The sequence below is a fragment of the Vicugna pacos genome, chromosome 8 (genome assembly GCF_048564905.1).
Source record: "Vicugna pacos chromosome 8, VicPac4, whole genome shotgun sequence".
Classification (NCBI taxonomy): domain Eukaryota; kingdom Metazoa; phylum Chordata; class Mammalia; order Artiodactyla; family Camelidae; genus Vicugna; species Vicugna pacos.
In genome coordinates this window covers 17,520,349-17,534,846 of record NC_132994.1, presented here as the reverse complement: position 1 = coordinate 17,534,846, position 14,498 = coordinate 17,520,349, and the positions used below count along the sequence as shown (strand labels likewise).

At 38.8% G+C, this 14,498-nt stretch overlaps 1 protein-coding gene across 6 annotated transcripts in view; it reads left to right on the top strand.

Annotated features, from left to right (window-relative positions):
• Positions 1-14,498, top strand: part of RARS2 (arginyl-tRNA synthetase 2, mitochondrial) — a 63,287-nt gene that overhangs the window by 45,692 nt on the left and 3,097 nt on the right. For 5 of the 6 annotated variants that reach the window (XM_006200306.4, XM_072965586.1, XM_072965587.1 and 2 more), the window contains 11 exons: positions 252-358; positions 1,692-1,787; positions 5,019-5,079; positions 6,274-6,350; positions 6,847-6,971; positions 7,570-7,637; positions 7,722-7,831; positions 8,267-8,362; positions 9,308-9,382; positions 10,914-10,977; positions 11,416-11,534. In XM_006200306.4, the coding sequence (XP_006200368.1) occupies positions 252-358; positions 1,692-1,787; positions 5,019-5,079; positions 6,274-6,350; positions 6,847-6,971; positions 7,570-7,637; positions 7,722-7,831; positions 8,267-8,362; positions 9,308-9,382; positions 10,914-10,977; positions 11,416-11,502 (966 nt within the window). In that variant the 3' untranslated portion in view covers positions 11,503-11,534. Of the gene's footprint in view, positions 1-251; positions 359-1,691; positions 1,788-5,018; positions 5,080-6,273; positions 6,351-6,846; positions 6,972-7,569; positions 7,638-7,721; positions 7,832-8,266; positions 8,363-9,307; positions 9,383-10,913; positions 10,978-11,415; positions 11,535-14,498 lie in introns of those variants that run through there. The other variant, XM_015236014.3, reaches the window with a different exon arrangement.

Below are 14,498 nucleotides of genomic sequence, written 5' to 3'. Positions count from 1 at the left end.
TAAATTTTCAATTTTATTTAATTTGAATTTGAGTAGCTACACGTGTCTAGCAACTACCAATTGGACAGCACAGCACCATTGTGAGGACTTGACTGGTGTGGGAGGAGCTGTTAGAAGGGTTGAGTCAAGGGGTGACTTGATTTAATTCTTTTTTCCTCCATCTGTGTGACAGACCGCAGAAGATCCTATTTTGTTTTAAAATAATAGGACATTTACGTAACTTCTTTTCTTTTGTTTTTGAACTCCTTTAGCGTCTAGGAATACACTTTGATGAATATTCAGGAGAATCATTTTATCGTGAAAAATCTCAAGAAGTCTTAAAGTTGCTGGACAGTAAAGGACTCCTGCAGAAAACAGTGTATGATCAAGTTACTGTTCTTTAGAAAGTTATTTGTTCTTCTTTGAAGTCGGTGTTGATGTATTCTCTCAGGAAGGACAACAGAATGTGGTGTGTGGCCTTCCTGGCATTTTTCATAGTGCTTTTTGCTGATCAAAGTACTTTCCCACATGCTGTCTTTTGCTGCCTCAATAAAATGCTGGTAAGCTTGGGAGAAAGAATATTATCTGCTCTTTACACAGGAGGAAACAAGCACAGAAAGTACAAGTGATCTGCCTAAGGTCACACAAGCTGACATGGTATAACTGGCAAAGGAAATTAGAACGCACGTCTTACTCAACCCTGCTTTTTAAAAATCCCTTTAAAAAAAGGACTTAGAGCAGCTTATGAAAACAGTTAAATACAACAAGCTTTTGAAAGAGTAAAATGAAGAAATCGGGAAGCAGGGGGCAGAAAAAATAATAGAAAGTGAGGGATGGTATTAGTACATCCTGTAACACACACTGGGATTCTGTTTCTTTGCTTAAGGCAGATTTCTGATATAGCTTTAAGCTTCCTGTCAGCCAGACAGAAATGGTACCATTCATGGGCGCCTAGGCCTATGTAATACAGAAGCAAACCAGTCGCTTAGAGGAGCCACTTTTCATAGTACCAAAGAGCAGTTTCTCTTGTCATCATTAAAGAAAGGCATGGAGAATGTGGTTCACAGTGTGATGTCCTCAGTAATGTCCGTAAGGGAAATTGTTAGATTGCCATATACGGACTCTTAATTTTTGACCAGTCAGGAAAGACAATAACAAAATTCCATGGTTTTATTATTCAAGAGTACTTTCTGGCATGTTAAAAATTAGCTCACTATTTATTGAATGTTATAATAAGTTGGATTAGAAGAAGAATGTGATGTTTTAATGCTAAACCATAGTTGAAATCTCATTTTTCAGCTGGGTATGTTAGAGACTTAGTATGTAAGCACGTCATCCAGAGCTACAAGTTTTAGAAAGATAGGATTAGTAAATGTTAATTACATCGTACCTACTCTTGATAGATTCACAGTCAGAGTTTTTCTTTTTCTTCATTGTTGGTTACACTGCTTATTGCTACTTAAGTAATAAAAGTAGCTTCTGGTTCACCAAAGATAACATTATAGATATTATACTTTTATTTCTTTATTTTTGGGGGGTTTTTGGGGGGAGATGATTAGGTTTTATTTAATGGAGGTACTGGGGATTGAACCCAGGACCTTGTGCGTGCTAAGCACACACTCTACGACTAAGCTATACCTTCCCCTAGATATTATACTTCTAAAAGTCTTGATTCATTCTATTGTTTCAGAGTTATCTTTTTGCATTTCTAGAAAAGGCACAGCTGTAGTGGATCTTTCAGGGAATGGCGACCTGTCCTCAATTTGTACTGTAATGCGAAGCGATGGAACTTCTCTCTACACAACCAGGTTTGTATCTTACGTGAAAGTCATGGTTAGAATGTATGTATGACTTCATGTTCTTTGTTCTAGGATTAATGCTAAGACAATCATTTTCTTCTCAAAACTGTTACCAAATCCTAGTTTCTAAAATCCCCTGTTCTCATTACTCAAGATATATTAATTGGATTTCTACTTGTTGCCATTCATAGTTCCTGAATAGGTTTAACAGCATCAGAAAAGTAACTGAAAAACTGTTCGCAATTAGTGAAACATCTTAGAATTTCCCCCCACTGAATACATTGTTCTACAGACTATAAAATTGAGATACCTCATCACTAACTATAAATATTTTTACGATTGCACATTGGCAGAAAATATATACTGAAAGGTGCCCATATTGGCTCAGTGGTGTCCTCACTCTGTAAAGATCATCTCACATGCGTGGAAGTCCCAGGCCCCATTCTGACTGGTGAAATAGGCCAAGGGAGAAATAGGCCATGTCACTTACATTTTTTCCATCTGTCTCCATGACCAACCCCTGTGGAAAGGAGCAGTCTCTGTTAATCAGTAAGAAATGGGTTAGTCAAGCACACCTATTTCTAGGACAAAGCTAACAGAAAGAGGCACGACAATAAAAAGGCCACACAAGCAAACACGGCCACACTCAAGCACTTTTGGCAAAAAGGTTCTAATGTCTCTCAGGCTAGAGTTTTATCTCGAATCGCAGACCACTTTTGTAGCATAGTTAAAGGAATGAGATTTTGTTGTTGTTAACTACCGTCATTTTTTCCAAACAACCTGAAACAACCACCTGACTCTTTTACTGTTCCTTAGAAAATTGATCTCTTACTGTTACTTTTTGGAATTTCCCTTTATCAATTCCATGTAATTGGAGTTAGGAAGTAAGAAGAACCTATATATCTAAGAGGTACATTTCTTTTTCTGGGTATAAAAAAATATACAGTAGAAAATTTTTCTTGTGTCAGCGAATTATTGCTGGACAGATTAAATCAATTGTTCAGTAGTGGTTATAAGAAATGTTTACTCATATAAACAATAAGGAATTAAACCCATTATCTTGTAATAAACTATAATGGAATATAATCTGCAAAAATACTGAATCACTATACTGTACATCTGAAACTAACACAGTGTTGTAAATCATCTATACTCAAAAAAAGGAAGAAATGTGTTCACTCAGAATAGAGGCTCCATGTCATAAAGACTCTGTAACTGTCCTTATCTGATATCTTATTTGGAGCTATCCTTAGGTCTAGATTTTTCTGTGTGTTTACCTTAATACCTATACTTTCTCTTTTTTCTTTGGGAGAATAAATGTCTTTTTTGCCACTTGTCGAAATGTTTGATTTCTCACCTTGCTCTAACTTTGTCTCTGCCCTTTCGGTGGATTCCTTAGAGAATACATGTGTGTGTGTGAAAGTGAATTAAAGGAGTTGTTGTAACTGACAGAAGTGCAGGAAGATACTGACAAGAGCACAGGGTGAGGCTGGAGACCTGGATTTTTGTTCTGAGACCATAACCATCACATAACCCCTCTGGGCCAGGGTTTCCTGCTTTGTGAAAAGAGAGAGCTGAACTAAAGGACCTGGCACTTCTGGCTTTTAAATTCAAGTTCTACAAACTAAGCCTAGAATTTTCTCTTAAATTCTCTTTTATTCTTTCATTGGAGCAAAAGATTTCTCTTTGTCATTGGCTCAAATCAAAAACTATAATGGGGGTGTATGTTTGTGACTTCATTTGGGGGATAATCTATGTCTGTTTTACAACATCTTTTTTGTATTATAACCCCTCTCAGGAGACTTTTTAGCCATGTTTTTCCTACTTGTCCATCCTCATGAAATTTTAACACCATGGATATCTTTTATTATATGTATATATGTACTTTATACATAAAAAGAGTAGGATTTCTTTTGTCCCTCAAGAGCTGGTTTTTGCCTCCATTCAGAATGCATGCTCTGTTACACCAGTGACATTTTGATGATTCCCAACATTTCAAAATATCTAGAAACTTTTAAAGTCCTCCCAGTATCATATATTGTTAAGCAAAAATAGCTTTAATTTCTTTCCTCCCAGTTTTATTGAGATATAATTGACATACAGCACTGTATAAGTTTAAGGTGTACGGCATAATGATTTTGACTTACATACATCATGAAATGATTATCACAATGAATTTAGTGATCATCCATCATCCCATATAGATACAAAATTACAGAAATATAAAAAAAAGTTTTTCTTGTTATGAGAACTCTTAGGATTTCCTCTCTAAAAAACTTCATATATAACATACAGTGGTTAATTGTACACCATGTTGTACATTGCATCCCTAGTACTTATTGATCTTATAACTGGGAGTTTGACTGCCTTCATCCAGCTCCTCCTCCCCCTACCCCTTGTCTTTGATAGCTACAGATCTGATCTCTTCTCTGAGTTTGTTTATTTGTTTTTGAAGTATAATTGACCTACAACACTAGGTTAGTTCCTGTTTATTTCTGTACATTCAAAGTGATCACCACAGTAGGTCTAGTTACAATATGTCACCATATAAAGATATTATATAGTTATTGAGTATATTCCCCACTAGTTAATTAAAATAGCTTTAATTTTAAAGTTAAATATTTTCATAATCTTGACTTGAAACTTCATAGTTCATGGCTTATTTTTCATTATTTCATATTGATTGTGAACAAGGTCTTTTGTTCTTAATCAGAAGCAAGAGATAAGTGGAATTTTTGTCAAAGGACTTTATGGTCTTTTAGAATGCTTTAGAAGGTCTTGCTTATGATGATCCAAGACTTTGGAAGTCCTTCATGCACTAATAGAAGAGTAGCTAGCAGATAACCTGTTTAAATATGTTCTTTAAGAAAGTGTATTGCAGAAAAGTGACAGGTAGGTGATTCTTTCCAATAGAGGCTTAATTAACAAATCATAAAACATTTACCTACAAACATTTTGCCTAGAGCTATTTTAATTGTCATTACTACTTGCCTCAGAGATTTTTTTAATTTATTTTTTATCTTTTCAATCACTTTCATAATTCTTTTCCCAAAGCTATATTTGTTCTTATTCTTTTGTATCAAAGTATGGTATTGGGATTATATAAGCATGGGTAGTATACCCAAGGCTGTGGGATACAGGAGTTCTTAATTACAAAAACCTCATTACTATTAAATAGGTAAAACAAATGATTACCCAGATCTGCTTAATAACTCTTAAATCTATGGCCATGTTTTTCAGAGATCTTGCAGCTGCTATAGATCGAATGGACAAGTATAATTTTGATAAAATGATTTATGTGGTAAGTAATCACAACAAAGAACAAAGGTTATCTCATGAAAACTGCAAAGATAGACATTGAATACTATGTTGAAAAACTACGCAAACAATTTTGTCAAACTATAGAAAGAATTCAATGTTAAGTATATTTATAGTGGCAACCACTATGTTAAAAAAACTTAAAAACAAAAAGTTCACATTGTTTTATAGTCAAAAAGAATGCTCAATTGAATGGTCATGTGTAATGAATATGTACATACTATAATGCACTTTTTAAAATAAAAGATTCTATTTTAAATATTTTTGGAATCACAGGAAGTTTCAGAATAGGAGAATTTCCATATACCCTTCAGCCTTCCCCAAAGATAATAGCTTATGTAACTATAATTCTTTGCCTAGACCAGGAAACTAACATTGATAGAGGCCTTAGTTAAATTTCACCAATTTTTGCACACACTTGTGTGTGGGCCTGGATGTGTGTTGGTGGAGGGGGAGGGAGTGTTCTTACGAAATTCTGTCACATGTAGATTCATGTAACCATCACCATATTCAGAAAACAGCTGCTCCATCACCAAACAAACTCTTTTGTGGCAACCACTTAATAACCACGCCTTCCCCTCACCCCAACCCCTGGCAACCCCTGCTCTGCTCTCCATCACTACAGTTTTGTCACTTTGAGACTCATATAAATGGAATCACAGTAGGTAACCTTTTGAGATTGGCTCATTCCACTCAGCCTAATGACTGCCCTTAAGATGCACCCAGACTGTTGCGTGTATTACTAGTTTGTTCCTTTTCTTGCTGAATAATGCTCTGGACTCTTCTTCCCTTTCTCTTTTCCCATGTGCACCCTCCCTTTCCCCAAAGGAAAAAGGTAGCTATTAAATATCTTTCAGAGCTTAGCTTTGGCTTTCCTGGAGTTAAAGGTCATAACAGCTGAGAGAGAAGGAATTTAAATAGAAAACTCAGAACGTGAGAGTTCCTCTTTCCTCCTGACTCAGTGGGGTGCTGCAGCTCTGACTGCCTGCTCTTGAGCACTCAGCTTAGACCTTCTTCCAGCGGCATCCTCTTTGTGTGTTTATTTAAAACGTATCAGTTGACAGTGATCTGTCTAGTCTGTCAAAACTCAAATATTTTCATTTGATTTATGTCCAGCCTATTTTGTAGATTGAGTTACCCCTGTTCTTTTCTTTTAAATACATTTTTTCCCCTCCAGACAGATAAAGGGCAAAAAAAGCATTTTCAGCAAGTATTCCAAATGCTGCAGATCATGGGATATGACTGGGCGGAAAGGTAATGTCTGCATGGTTCTTCATTGCCTACTCAGGATCTTTAAAGGTTTGCTAGGTCAGCCACGTCCAAAAATGTACCAAGTTCTTAAAGATCTTCATTCAGGCTTCACTTCTTTGTTTCAGGATGTTAGTGTAGAAAAGCAGATTTGTTCTTTGCATTAATTTATGTCCTAGTTATATTCATATCTAACTTATAAACATTTAATAGGTGGTTTATTAAACATCTGCTCTCAGTGGCTTGATTTTCAATATTCTTAATTCCCATCTTTTTTTCATAAACGCGACTAGTAATCTAATCAGATGTTCATGATTCTCTATAAAATGAAGCTGTGTGTGGAACATCTCTTGTAGCATACAAGTCACAGATTTAATTTATCAAATTTTTAAGACCTATGAGAGTTAAAAGTTCAAACTATTCTCTAAAAGGGTATAATTATGTACTTGGATCACCAGCTCCTTTTTAGTTTTCTGTTAACTAAATGCCTGCTCCATTTCAGGTGCCAGCATGTGCCCTTTGGGGTAGTGCAGGGAATGAAGACACGAAGAGGAGATGTTACTTTTCTGGAGGATGTTTTAAATGAGATTCGATTAAGGATGCTACAGAACATGGCTTCCGTTAAGAGTGAATTCATTTTGTTGTTGTTGCTGTCATAACTTACGTGCACTATTATGCTTTGCTGGACTTCTGTGCAGTGTGATTTATTCTGACCATCCCTCCGTTGAACTTTCACTAACCTTGTCAAAAATAGCTTCACTAATTAGAGGTGCCAGGATTTCTAGACTTGCCACTCAGCTGTGGCTGAGTTCAGTAATGGAAATTGGTATGCTCTGAGCCGCCTTTCACGGGCAGCTTCAGCACTGTCACTCAGTTGTTGGAGTGGTTATGCAGAGTTCCTGTGTTACATAATCAGAGACAAGCCGCAAGTCCTCATGGCTTTGTTTAACTTCAGTCTTGGAAAAATAAGTGCCAACTATATCCAATGTCTTACAAGGGATCTTGGAAAGAAAAATAAATTTGTGTTTCTTCCCTTTTAATGAGGGCTTGGGAAAAGTCATTGTCAAAGTCAAATTAGCCCAAATTAGGAAAGTAGATTGCCCAGTGTGCACCTGTTTGTTCTTGATACTGTCCACTTACATTTTTGGCAGATTTTATCTCCACTTCAACCCCTGATTCTGTAGTTTCATGCAGGTTAAAAGACAGCTGCCTTTATCTGTTTCAGCTACCAAAGAACTGGAGAACCCACAGGAGACAGCAGAGAGGGTCGGGCTCGCAGCCCTCATTATTCAGGTCTGTGAAGACTGCTTCCTGGCAGAACCTTTAATTTGCTGCTAGGACAAATCACAGCACTGAAGATTTACTGTGTCGTTCTAGGACTTCAGAGGCTTACTGTTATCCGACTACCAGTTCAGCTGGGATCGTGTTTTCCAGAGTCGCGGGGACACAGGAGTCTTCCTGCAGTACACACACGCCCGCCTCCACAGGTGAGAAGAGGCTGCTCTGTCCTTCCCGGGCTGGGACCTGGCTGCAGTGATTCTGAGACCAAAGGCCCTGTTTTCTGGGCTTCTCTGACATCTCATATTCAAAACAGGCTAAAGTACAGTGGACTTCCTGTTAGGTTTGGGGTTTTGTGGGGCTTTTTAAACATTTATTTATTGAGCACCTATGTAAGAAATGCTTTTATGTGTATTACCTTATTTGATATTCAGAATAACCCTGCCAAAGAATATACTCCATTTTCAGATGAAGAAACAGATTTAGGAAAAATTGAAGCATTGAGTGAAACAATGTTGGCTTCCAAGTGTAGGACTTTAAGGAGAGAAGACTGTGTACTATGAGATGGTGTTCATCACTTGCAATTGTGAGTCCTAGGATGACTTGTTTAATCCTTGGTTGTTTTTCTAAACTTTTGATACCAGTTTGGAAGAGACTTTTGGATGCGGTTATCTAAATGACTTCAACACTGCTTGCTTACAAGAGCCACAGTCGGTTTCAATTCTCCAGCATCTTCTCAGGTATGGTTTCGTAGCATTATCAAGTCTGCTTGTCCTCAGTGAAATGACTCGTGGCTTACTGACCACTGGAGGGAGCAGGCCAGTAGCTGGCCCCTGCCTCCTGCTTCTAGACAGCGCTTTTCTAAAGGTGTGACTGGGAAGTGATTGTCTGGGGGCAGACAGAGGGCATGCTCATGGCTAATCCTTAGGCTTTAAAAATGTCACTGTTGAAGTAGCCCAGGCGCCCAACATCCTTCAGGTCATGGTATGAGAATGTAAAGCCCGGTAAAAGCATAACCTTTTAGTTTTAGAAACAGTCATCTTCTCACCCTCTGTGATAAGTGAAGGAAAATTCCTGCCTTCATGCAGTTTCCCTGAGACTGTAAACCCTTGAGTTGCCTCTTGGTTTCAGTTCAGCCTCAAATACATTGGGCAAGAGACCGTACTTCTGAGCTCTCACAAGCGTTCTCGGCGAGGCCGGACTTGTCAGGAGAAGACTGACTGATCTCTGGAATATCTGGAAGGGATGTGGATGGTTAGCAACAGGCAGTTTTCTCTGATTGGCACACAGTGGTCAGTGGTTTTTTCGTGGTGAGGGGTTAGTTTACTCACGTTTGGCTCTAAGCCAACCAGCTTTTCTTGGACTGTTTGCTAGTTTCTAGGTTATGTTCCTAAACATGGCTAGAGGCTTTTTACATTTACTTTAACAGCTGTGATTTGAGTCCTTGCTTTGGGCTAGACCTACAGGATCTGAAGATGACTTAGGAAATGCCCACCATCAGGGAATTTGTAACAAAGAAAAATGTGCCTTTACCTTTAAATTTACACGAGGTCTTTTTCCATATATGTTCTACCATTAATGGGGTCAAGTCAACCTTACTTCATAGATCTTTGTCTTAGTATCTTAGCTTAGTGGAATATGTGCCCAGTCTCCCCTGCCAACCGCTTCTGTCATCTTTCTTTTAGGTTCGACGAGGTGCTTTATAGGTCATCTCAGGACCTTCAACCCAGGCACATTGTCAGTTACCTTCTAACTCTGAGGTACTTGATAGATTCCCTATTTTGAGGTGTTAAAAGACAATTGAGACCTAATGTGACAAGGGATGTTACTTTCATCTAAAGTTTTCCTGTAAATAAATCCCTTGACCTAAAAAATTATGTGCTTCAAGTTATAGGAATTCATGCTTCATCTTTGCAAATTAGCAGTTAATGTTCATTCATTCAGTGATTGAAGGTCTGGTCACTACAGTTTAGTGAACAGGAACCAAAAGCTACATCCCAGGTAGTTACAGTACAGTGTGTATGTGTTAGGCTAGAGAGGACATGAGGGACAGATCTGGGCACTCAGCTCAGCCTCAGGGATCAGAGAGGGCTTCTCAGAAGAAAGGAGTAGATAGTAGTCAGGGGAAGTAAGGTGGGAGAGAAGGAGAGGAAAGCCCAGAGCTGAGCAAAAACCTGATACCCTAGGGGGAAGGGTATATAGCTCAAGTGGTAGACCGCAAGCTTCGCATGCACAAGGTCCTGGGTTCAATCCCCAGTACCTCCTCTAAAAATAAAAGTAAGTACACCTAATTACCTCCCTCCTAGAAAAAAAAATGATACATTAAAAGAACTACAAACATAATTCTGGAACAAATGAGAAATAAATGTGTACAGGCCTTTGTGTTATGTGCTAAGGCATCTTATTTTCAGGGCAGTGGGGTCCATCCAAAGGTTTTAAGCACAGAAAAGTCAGTCAGATAGAGGGTAGAGAATGAACTGGAAGGTGAGTAGGTGACACTCAATAGAAATTTCATGGTAGCTGTTTTAAAAACTGAATAGAGGTTGAGTCTTATAGCAACAGCTGTATCTTCTTAAGAAAGGAAATATTTGCTTTTACTCAAGATTTATTGAAATCAGATTTATTGGGACTGTTTCTTGCTTATGCTTTTTACCCTATCTTCCCCAGATTTAATGATTTTTCCCCTTTAATTTCCACTTAGATATATAGAGATGAAGACACCAGAAAGTCTTATTAAATGTCACTTAATCACTGTAACAAATGTCATAAGCACCATTTCTCTGGCGCACTGTTCTACGTGCTGCCGTAACCTAAACAAGCAAACAAACAAACAAAAAACGCTTTAAAGAAGAGTGGCCAGTGTGTGCAGAGTGGATTGATAACTAGTATTATCCGACCTGCTCCCCGTACAGAGGGGGGGCTGGCCGGGCTGTTTTACATTTCATCTTGACGGATACCTAAATGAGGAAAACCTGATTATTAGAAAGGAATCCCCTACACTTACAAAATTAACAATGAAACCATACTCTTAAGAACAATGAAATCACAATCATAATACCACCTAGTATTAGTAGAACCAGGACAAAATCTAAAGCTGGAGTTTAATGTGTTTTACTTCCCAGCTATTGAAAAGCAGTGAATTCAGTCTCCACTCCCAACCTTGGATATATCTTTTAACGGCTCTCGGCTTCAATTTCTTTAAGTTGAGGCAGTGAGATTAGATACCACGATTATATGTTACACAGGAAATTACTGCTGGTCCTAATCATGATTTCTCTCTTCCTGTTTCAGTCATCTTGCAGCTGTGGCACACAAAACACTGCACATCAAAAGCAGTCCTCCTGAAGTGGCGGGGGTACGTTACGTTGAGTTTCTCTGTGTAATCTCTGGCATCCTCAGACTGTCATTACAGACTCAGTCTTTAAATGTTTCTAAAATAGCATCCTGTTGTTCCACTATAGCAGTGTACTTACATACTCAGGGAATAATTAGAATTGGGCCATAACAATCCAACATACCAGACTGAAACGCATTTTCCTATGTCCGGTGGTAGAGTGATGCATTCTCTGTGTCTGTCCTCCCAGTCCACAACCCTTGGGTACCAGTCTTACTGTAATGGATTCCAGAAATGTGCCTTCCTCTGCCTACAGCAGACCCTAGGGCACTTGGAGATACTGTTCCTGTTTTAAGTTAGAAAAAGTTAAAATTACTTCTAAAAGCAATCTGGTTTATTCTGTTATAATTAGCCTGTTACTGAATCGAGCATTTACTCATTCTTTGATATACTTTGTAGGCCAGACTTCATCTTTTCAAAGCTGTCCGCTGTGTCCTAGCCAACGGAATGAAACTTCTTGGAATAACACCTGTATGTAAGATGTAATTTCTAATTAAAATTGTTTTTAAACTAGTAAATGAATTCTAGTCATCTATTCTTATATGCTTTGCTGTTTAGAATAGAATTGAAACTACTATTCTGTGTCAGAATCTTATTTTATTGTCTATATTTCATTAAGTGATTTATCAACTTATTAAATTTTTATCTTTAAAAAAAATCATCTGAGTTCCATCACGGTCAATAAGTACTAAATAGACCTTCGTAAAACTAAGTTAAATCTTTTTAAAGTCATTGTGATCTGCTAGGGACAAAGGATTACAGTTTAAACTCTGGCTTTAGGTTTCTTTTTTTTCTTCTTTTTTTTGTAGTTGATTTACAATATTTGTTTCATGTATACAACATTGTGATTCAATATATTTTATAAATTCTACTCTCTTTAAAGTTATTAACAAACAGGGGCTATATTTCCTTGTGCTGTACAATATATCTTTCTTCCTTATCTATTTTATACATAGTGGTTTGTATCTCTTAATCCCCTACCCCATCTTGCCCCTGCCTCTTCCCTCCCTCTTCCCCTCTCCTCTCCCACCCATAACTAGTTTGTTCTCTATATCTGTGAGTCTATTTCTGTTTGGTTATATTCCTTTGTTTTATTTTTTAGATTCCACATACAAGTGACAACATAGAGTATTTGTCTTTGACTTATTTCATTAAGCAGAATACTCTACAGGTCCACCCACATTGTTGCAAATGACAGAATTTCATTGTTTTTATGGCTAATAGTCAAATACATACATTTGGACACATAAGTTGCTTTCATATCTTGGCTATTGTAAATAATGCTGCTCTGAACATTGGAGTGCATGTATCTTTTTGAATTAGTGTTTTAATTTTCTTTGGATACCCAGGAGTGGAATTGCTAGATCATATGGTTAGTTTTTTGAGAAACCTCCATATTGTTTTCCATAGTGGCTGCACCAATTTACATTCCCATCAGTAGTGTACATGAGTTCCCTTTCCTCCACATCCTCACCAACATTTGCTATTTGTAGGCTTTTTGGTAACCATTCTGACAGGTATGAGGTGGTATCTTCTGGTTTTGATTTTCATTTCTCTAATGATTGGCAGTGTTGAGCATCTTTGCATGAGCCTGTTAGCGATCTATATGTCTTCCTTGGAAAAATGTCTATTCAGGTCTTCTGCCCATTTTTTAATTGAGTTGTTGGGTTTTTTGATACTGAGTTGTGTAAGCTTTTTATATATTTTGTTTATTGATGAATTCTTTTAGTTTTTGCCTATCTGAGAATTTCTTTTTCTTGCCTTGTATTCTAAGTGATCATCTTGTGACGTAGAGTATCCTAGGTTGCAGGCTTTTGCCTTTCAGCACTTTGAATACATCATCCCACTCCCTTCTAGCCTGCAAAATTTTGCAGAGAAATCAGCTGATAGCCTTAATGGGGATTCCCTTGTATATGACTCTGTTTTTCTTCTAGCTGCCTTTAGAATTCTCTTTAACTTTTGCCATTTTAATTATGATATATCTTGGTGTGGGTCTGTTTGGGCTTACCTTGTTTGGGACCCTTGGTGCTTTCTGTGCCTGGATATCTGTTTCCTTTTCAGGTTTGGGAAGTTTTCTGTCATAATTTCATCAAATACATTTCAATCCCCTTCTCTCTATTTCTTCCGGGACCCGTTACGTGAATGTTGGTATGTTTCATGTCATCTCAGAGATTTCTTAAACTGTCCTCATTTTTTTGTTTTTGTTTTTTTTTGCTGTTCTGGTTGGGTGATTTCCATTATTTGATCTTCCAAGTTCCCTTATGCATTCTTCTGTATTACCTAGTCTGCCTTTAATTCCTTCTACTGTGTTTTTCATTTCAGTTATTGTGTTCTTCAGTTCTTAGGGGTTTTTTTTTTAATACTTTCTAGTTCCTTCTTAAAATTCTGTGTTCATCTCTTCTTTCTCTGATAAATTGTTTCATTATTTGTTTTTTCAGGGAGTTTCTCTTGCTCTTTGAATTGAGACAGATTCCCTCTGTCTTCTCATTTTGCTCAACTTTCTGTCTCTATGAAATCAGGTGAAACAATTACCTATTCTGGTCTTTAGTGGGTGTCCTTGTGTGCGAGCATCCCTATACAGTCTGTATGTACCCATTGGCTTTGGTGGGAGAGCTAGATCTGATGTGAGCATAAGTCACCTCTTTCCCCAGGGTGTTTTGGCAGCTATCACCTTGATAGCAGGTGGGGCTGGAGATGGAGGAGCTAGAGCCGGAGCCACGTGTGAGCCAGAGCTGCTTCTCTGCTCAGTGGCCATCACTGCCCTACCAGGGGTAGGGGCAGGTCCCAGGTTGCTGAAGCAGAAGTCCTTAAGAGTCAGGTTCAAGCTGGTTCTGTTTCCTCTAACTGTGAGCTCTTCTCACTCTCAGCACCAGCGTCTTTGCCCCAGAGGGGAGCAGTGCTAGAGCAGGAGGGGCCCGTGTGAGCTCTCAGCACGTGACAGGGCATGGGCCGAGGTGCTCTCACCGCAGAGTTCTGGGCTGCTTCTGATGCGCTGCCTGTGCAAACACCAGTAATAGCTGTCCCCACCTGCTCAGACGCCACCTCTGTGTCTGATGGCCGAGCTCTTTCCTCAGTCATGGCAGCCCTCTCCCCCTCATGGTGCCGACATGAAGTAAGAGGGGCTCAGCTGTCTGGGGCAACCCAGGGTGGTGGTAGGAAACCAGTCAGCCATCTATGCAGTTCCACTCCACCCCCTCCACCGTTTCCAGAGTAAGCAAGTGCGCACTTCTCACAAACAGAGTCCAGGATTCCCACCAGCCATTCAACCAGCCAAGGGGGCTGGTTTTCCCTGTTTCGGACCCAGGGCTGGGGTGTCCCATACGTGGCTTGCACCACTCACTCCCGGGGAGTACCCCACCTGTGTAACCTCCCTTTACCTCAGTCTCCTCCCTGGGGCACAGGCCCCAACCTGATTGCTTCTCTTCCCTCCCTACCCCATTCCGTGTGGATCTTTCTTCAGCTTTGGTTGCACAGAAGCCTTT